At 35.8% G+C, this 7,043-nt stretch overlaps 1 protein-coding gene across 1 annotated transcript; it reads left to right on the top strand.

Annotated features, from left to right (window-relative positions):
- The first annotated feature begins 1,065 nt into the window (after nt 1-1,065).
- On the top strand, nt 1,066-6,047 carry LOC113051997 (E3 ubiquitin-protein ligase TRIM39-like). Its single transcript, XM_026216223.1, has 8 exons — nt 1,066-1,178; nt 1,861-1,941; nt 2,507-3,057; nt 3,211-3,306; nt 3,389-3,622; nt 3,706-3,844; nt 4,533-4,559; nt 4,649-6,047. Exons 2-8 carry the CDS (start codon nt 1,878-1,880, stop codon nt 5,194-5,196), a joined length of 1,659 nt encoding a protein of 552 aa, XP_026072008.1. The 5' UTR covers nt 1,066-1,178; nt 1,861-1,877; the 3' UTR covers nt 5,197-6,047.
- The last annotated feature ends 996 nt before the right edge of the window (nt 6,048-7,043 follow it).

Here is a 7,043-nt window from a genome sequence, read left to right as displayed (position 1 = left end):
ACACGACTGAAACGTTATGAACGCTGCCAAAACCTGTATTTAACACTAGAGCAGAGATCTGTAGAGTAGGGTACATAATTAAATGAAATATGCAAATACTAGCCATTAAGAAATCGTTGCTAAGTAATTCAGTATAGTTAATAAACATTCATAAGAGCACTAGAAAAGGTTATTAGCAATATAGGCTACATTGTAAAACAGTATGCAATATTAACTTATTTAGTGTAAATTTGAATTTTAATTCAAATTAATGAATGGATGCCACACTATTGGGACACGCCCTCCATACACCTGCTATCATAACCCTACCCGATCATTTATTTTCAACTTTTTTATTATAGCCTATTCTTCATTTTCATTGAAACTAAATGCTTTTCTGATATGATCTGAAATTTAAAAAGGGATAAAAAAAAAAAAGCACAAAGGGGCTTATTTGTAATATATATATGTAATATATTTGTAATATATATATATATATATATATATATATATATATATATATATATATATATATATATATATATATATATATATATATATATTATTATTTATTTATTTATTTATTTTTACCTTAAACTGCATAAACAAATTTCATTACACAAAATACACAAAATAATGTGTTAAAATGACTGAAACTGTTTACACTACGCACATTTGCACTTTGCCGTTCCTGACGAGAGAATTCGCCAGCTATTCAATCAGCGAGCAAGTGAAGAAAACACCGGCATTTTAGCGATGACCCATTAGATTAAGCTTAACAGCATTCTGTGTTATTGGAAAATATCCCTTCTAGCTACAACCGCGAATATAACACATGATGCATTTGCATTACTGTAAGGGGGAGTATATAAGGATTGGGGTAGGTGTAGATGTTTGTAAACCATAATTTCACAGGTAGCATTTTTCGTTGTATACACTGTTTAATGGAAGGTGACAACATCTGACAGGGTAGTACAAATCGACAGAACGCCGGAAATAATATGATCCTCTGATCTTTGAGTGTAGCCTACGTCAGATTTGACTGACTGATACACAAACCTATTACATCCGAGGATGAACTACCGCCTTAAAACTGAAACAACACTGACGAATAACAATCTGGAAGGTTTTTAGATAACAATAAGCTTATGTATTTCTGAGTAGTGCAAAGACGAAAGTGAAACAGTTGCTACTCTCAGGTAAGTAATGGACATGCAAGTGAAATTGATTTAAACCTGATTATGTCTAACTAATCAAATCAGGTTAAAGCAATCTAGCAACTAGTTTATTCAACTAGTTAAGATGTGCACTATTAAAAGGTCTCACTTTTGGAAAATAGCCTATGTGTAGGGTTAAAACAGTTTAATGGGTGTCATTGTTTAAGCGTTATTTAAAGAAACAGGAAGTAGCCTATGTGAACTACTGACTAAAGATCTGTAAGAGTATATAACTACTCACTAATCTATAACAGAGAACAGATAAAAACAAATAGAGTCATTATATAGATCAGTGGACTAAACACAGAAACGTGCACGTCATAGATTCAATTTGAAAATACTCTGCTGAATTCAATTCAAATAATTTTAGAAATGCGATGCACTTTAGATAATATCACTGCTTTATTCAAAAAAGAGAGATTATCTTTAACATCCAGTAATTAATTTGTGTAGTTTTGGAATTAATATATAAATTTATAATAATTAGTAATAATAAAATATATACATATGTGATATGAGACAATAAAATAATAAGGGGCAAATTACAGTTGATCAACAGCTTTAAAATATAATTACTCTGGTTTTATTTTAGAAATTGAGGTAACAAGGTGATTAACAGATTTCATCATTTGAAGTAAAAACATGTAATCACCTTTTCCTGTAGACATAAAAAGAAGTGCAATGGCCGAATTTTTACCAACTTCACCAAGACAGAACTGGAGACAACGTATGGATAAACCGCCAGGTAAGTCAATAACCAAGATAATAAATGATGCAAAAAATAAGAACAACAACAATAATAATAATAATCATTACAACAATAAAAAATGAAACATTTTTCTGGGTTTTCTATATTGAACATCTTGAGTGCCTTGTTTTTAGAACAATATGTTTTGCATGAAACGCAACAAGAGTGTGTGCGCAAATGTAAAAGATGCATGTTTACATTTGAGAATAATTGAGCAGTAGACCTGGCACAAAACACATTCTGTGTGAATGGAACTTGTTACTTCTTTGACTCCATTTAGAACTTTTTTTTTTTTTTTTTTGAAGCTCTGGGGGTGCAAAATAAATAGATTAACTGACTACATTATATCTAAAATGTAAGCTACTTGATATTAATTTCCTGTTTATTGATATAAGCAATTGTATAAAAATTATGTTGGTATGAAGATAAGCACAGCCGTGATTTGGCTGACTGGTATTCACAACAATACCCATCGCTGTGTGATATTGCTTAACTTGTTGTTAATATGTGCAGACAGGAACGGCAAGTAATAATTTATTATTATTATGTATTTTCTTGTCAGCTCTGTCATCCTCCACTGGTCCTCTAGCTGAGGAGCTTCAGTGCTCTATATGTCTGGATGTGTTCACTGATCCAGTCAACACTTCATGTGGTCACAACTTCTGTAAGAGCTGCCTGAATCTGTGCTGGAACAGCAGTCAGGACTGCAAGTGTCCATACTGTAAAGAAACATTCAGTAAAAGACCCAACCTCAAGACCAACACAGCACTTAGAGAGGTTGCACAAATATTTGAGAAAAAGTTGAGTCTTAGAAACTTTGTTCTCTGTGATATTTGCAACGACGTAAAGCTGAAAGCCCTGAAGTCCTGTCTGGTGTGTCAGACCTCTTACTGTGAAACCCATCTGGAGCCTCATCAGAGAGTCCTGAGCTTAAAGAAACACAAACTGATGGACCCTGTGGGGAATATAAAGGACTATATATGCCAGAAACACGAGAGACCTCTGGAGCTGTTCTGTAGAGATGATCAGACGTATGTGTGTGTGTTTTGCACTGATGGAGACCACAAGACTCACAACACTGTTCCTCTAGAGGTGGAGAGTAAAAATATGAAGGCACGAGTTACTAAAAATACAGAACTTACTTCAGTAATCTGGTTCTAAATATGCCAACAAGGTCTTTTGTCAGAAAATTGAAAAAACATGTTTTTAAAAAAAGTGATAAAATATGTCTTAATAAAATATAAATATGTACATGTCTGTCTATAGGCTCAGCTGGCGAAGACACAGAAAGACATGCAGCAGATGATGCAGGACAGAATTAGGAAGATTCTAGACATCAAACACTCAGCAGAACTCAGAAAAGTGAGCAGCTGTTCAATATTTGAGGAACAATGCTTTTATTTGATAAAGCAGTTTTGATTACATGCAAAACTTTATATTTCAGAAAAGCACAGAGCTAAAGAAAGCAGCCAGTTTTGAGCTCTTCGGCGATCTGATGCGCTCCATTGAGAGATGTCAGGCCGAGCTGCTGGAGATGATGGAGGAGAAGCAGAAAGCAGCAGAGACACATGATGAAGAGCTCATTCAAGAGCTGCAGCAGGAACTCACTGAGCTCAAGATGAGAAACACTGAGCTGGATCGTCTCTTACACACTGAGGATCACCTCCAGCTCCTACAGGTCAGTGTCTCTCTGTCTGCTCACATCACAGGACTACACTCACACTCCTCAAGCTGAGGGATTTCTCCTCTCTCCTGCTGTAGATCGATCCATCCCTGTACAGTCCTCCACACACCAGGAGCTGGCCTGAGATCAGTATGAACACTGATGTGAGTGTGGAGACTCTGAGGAGAGCTCTGACTCAACTTCAGGAAACTCTAGACAAGAAACTCAGTCAAACTGGTAAGTCAGTATCAAATAGCAAAGCACGATATGAATACATTTGTACTAAAAACTGAGTGTTCTAAATGAGAATGCTGAAAACTTTCCAGTGCAGACGAGAGCACCCTTGGGTGTCATTTCTAGTAAATGGGGAAAATAAGGTAATGCTGAAGAAAACAGTTTTGTGAGATGTTTTGAGCACCAAGAAATGGAATATTTGGCTATTTTTGTTATGTTACGGAGCCCTGCACATGACATGCAAGAAAAAATAAATAAATTATGCGTACAATTTACTAATTCATTCCCTCAATTTACTAAAACGTGCACACGATTACTATCGCGTTCCCTCGAATTATGTAGCTAGTATCTTCTTTATTTTTTATCAGCCTAGTTAAGCCATTACACCATTATCCTGTTAAATATAACATCTCAATCCACTCCAAGTTTAATTTCAATGGTTGTCCGCAACAGTCATGCCTACATTTATTTTTGGTGCCAAGTTTCATTCCACAAATCATTATTTATTTTCTTATTCAGTTATTCACAAACGTACTCCAGAGCACTCATGAATCTAGCGGTCTAGGCTTTCAAGAAAATGAACACTGAAATAGTAGAAAATATCATTTACATATATACAATATACATTTCTGAGAAAACAGCTCTTGTACACAGATATTTTAATAACTTCTAAACTTGTTTGCTTCTACAGTTATGAAGTGGATGCAGCATCATGCAGGTAATGTGTGATCTGTTTATGTAACACTTTTAAATCAATGACGGTCTTTGTATGCAGATATGATTCACATGCTCTGATCTCTCTCTCAGTGGATGTGACTCTGGATCCTGATACAGCTCATCCATATCTCATCCTGTCTGATGATGGGAAACAAGTCAGACATGGAGATGTTAAACAGAAGCTCCCAAACAACTCGGAGAGGTTTGATTACAGTGCCTCTGTCCTGGGAAAAGAGGGATTCTCCTCAGGGAGATATTATTTTGAGGTTCAAGTGAAAGGAAAGACGGGCTGGACTTTAGGAGTGGCCAGAGAATCTATTAACAGGAAGGGGCCGATCGCAATGCGCCCTCAGTGTGGATGCTGGGCAATTTGGCTGAGGAATGGGAATGAATATTGGGCTTGTGCTGGTCCTCTTGTCTCTCTGTCTCTGAGAGTGAAGCCGCAGAAGGTGGGGGTGTTTGTGGATTATGAAGAGGGTCTGGTCTCCTTCTATGATGTGGAGTCTAGATCTCATATTTACTCTTTCACTGGTCAGTCTTTCACTGATGTACTCTATCCATATTTTTGTCCCTTTCCTAATGATAAAGATAAAAATTCAGCACCGCTGATCATCTCACCTGTTAATTATAATGAATGAATGTACAACCCAGATATGATATTTCAAGGAAAATGAAGCATAGACATGTTAATCTAAAAAAATATATATATAAAAAAATGGGTCCTATATATTGAACATCTTTTAACTTGAGTGCCTTGTTGATAAAATAACATATTTTGTGTAAAACGCAACAAGAACATAAGCGCAACTATAAAATAAGCATGTTTTATATAAAAATACTTTCTAGCACAAAACAAGTTCTTTGTGAATGGGCCCTATTACTTATTTGGCTCTGTTTAGAACCATTTCTGTTGGTGGAGGCTTTGGGCAGTGCAAAATAAATAGATTGACTACACTTTATCTGTCAAGATCAGGTCAATAAACTTCCGTTAATTCACCACCAGAGTTCATCATCCACAATACAGACTCTCACGCTACACAGTACACCCTGGACTACATTTCCCATGCCCCATTGCACCAATAATATCACATTCACCTGATAACAAGTGAACACACAGCTGCCACCATTTACACACACACACACACACACACACACAGCACAATCATTAGACACGCTTTATAAACATTGGACTTCCTCTCACACATGGCCGAGTATTGTTCTGCGTATATCCCTCTCCTAGTGATAGCTGTGATACAAAAGCCTTTCCGTGTTAGTTCTCTTAGACTTTTATTAGTTTCTAGTTTTTGTAGTCTTGTTTCAATTCCTTGTTTTCATAGTCTTGTCTCTGTTTCTAATTTTCATAGTCTTGTTTCAGTTTCTATTTTTCATAGTTTAGTCTTTTTCTTGCCTTGCTGTTACTCGTGTTTTGACCCTTTTGCTCTGGATAATGGTTTACCCCTGGATAAGCCCTCTGGATATTGTTTGCTTATTCTTATTCTTAGTTCTATTTTATTTTATTCTCTATTATGTTTGTATTATGTGTATTATCCTTGCTGTACGTGTGCATGTGAAACACAAGCGACAATATTTCCCTAGGGGGATAATAAAGTAAATCAAGTCTCTGTCCAGTAAAAGCTTGTGTATGGATCCTCACGTCTCATCTGCTCCCATGTTACAGTATCTGAGATGCTTTAGTTGCTATTGTATGAAATATCAATGGATCTGTAACGTATAAGTCTACTAGTATCCAATTTTTAAGAGTTTTACTAAATATAATAAAGCAGTAACCAGCAATATTGACTTCTCCATAGTTATAGGCAGTAGTTGTACAAGTAGGATGTTTAGGTATTTAATAACTTTTATTAACAATTAAAAAATAAAACAATCAAAAAATATGGCAAGGGGAAATGAACATGTAATTATTATGGCAGTGCGTCAAAATTCAGTGTCATCAGTTTGCCAAGAAGAACACAGAACGTTATATACACCATTTAGATGTGGTAGGTAGCAGGTGTACATTTCTTTCGTGTGTTAGTGTTTTTATGTTGTACAAACTGTATTCTCTATCGCCCTACACCAACCCTACACCTAAACCCACCCCTTAAGAAAACTACTGGCAATTTTTGCATTTAATAATACACCGTTCGGTACACACACCTACACACACACAAAGCAAAATATCCTATAACAGGAGAGGAAGGCTCTGTCTCTGTAACACAGAAGGTCCATCCATGCTGACACTGAGTGAGAGAGACAGACAAATCTCCAACAGACTGTTCCTGACATGAGAATTATTGTTATACAGCTAGGAAGTGAGTGTGTGTGCATGTGTGTGTGTGCATGATAGCAGGACATGAAACAAACATTTATTGCATCACAATCAGTATTTTTTTATAAAGTGATTAAAAGCTGAAATATCAATGTAAAATAAATTAATAAAAGGTATTTGCATGAAGTATAGTACAGTCTCCATAATTAGCACAAT

Source organism: Carassius auratus, chromosome 32, assembly GCF_003368295.1.
Source record: "Carassius auratus strain Wakin chromosome 32, ASM336829v1, whole genome shotgun sequence".
Classification (NCBI taxonomy): Eukaryota; Metazoa; Chordata; class Actinopteri; order Cypriniformes; family Cyprinidae; genus Carassius; species Carassius auratus.
This window is presented reverse-complemented; position numbering and strand designations above follow the sequence as displayed.

What these genes read in the sequence shown, in the direction of transcription:
- LOC113051997 (XM_026216223.1), top strand. Translation starts at nt 1,878, where the DNA reads ATGGCCGAATTTTTACCAACTTCACCAAGACAGAACTGGAGACAACGT. An exon ending in ATCACCTCCAGCTCCTACAG is followed by an intron (nt 3,623 to 3,705) that starts GTCAGTGTCTCT and finishes CTCCTGCTGTAG; the next exon opens with ATCGATCCATCCCTGTACAG. An exon ending in GTGGATGCAGCATCATGCAG is followed by an intron (nt 4,560 to 4,648) that starts GTAATGTGTGAT and finishes TCTCTCTCTCAG; the next exon opens with TGGATGTGACTCTGGATCCT.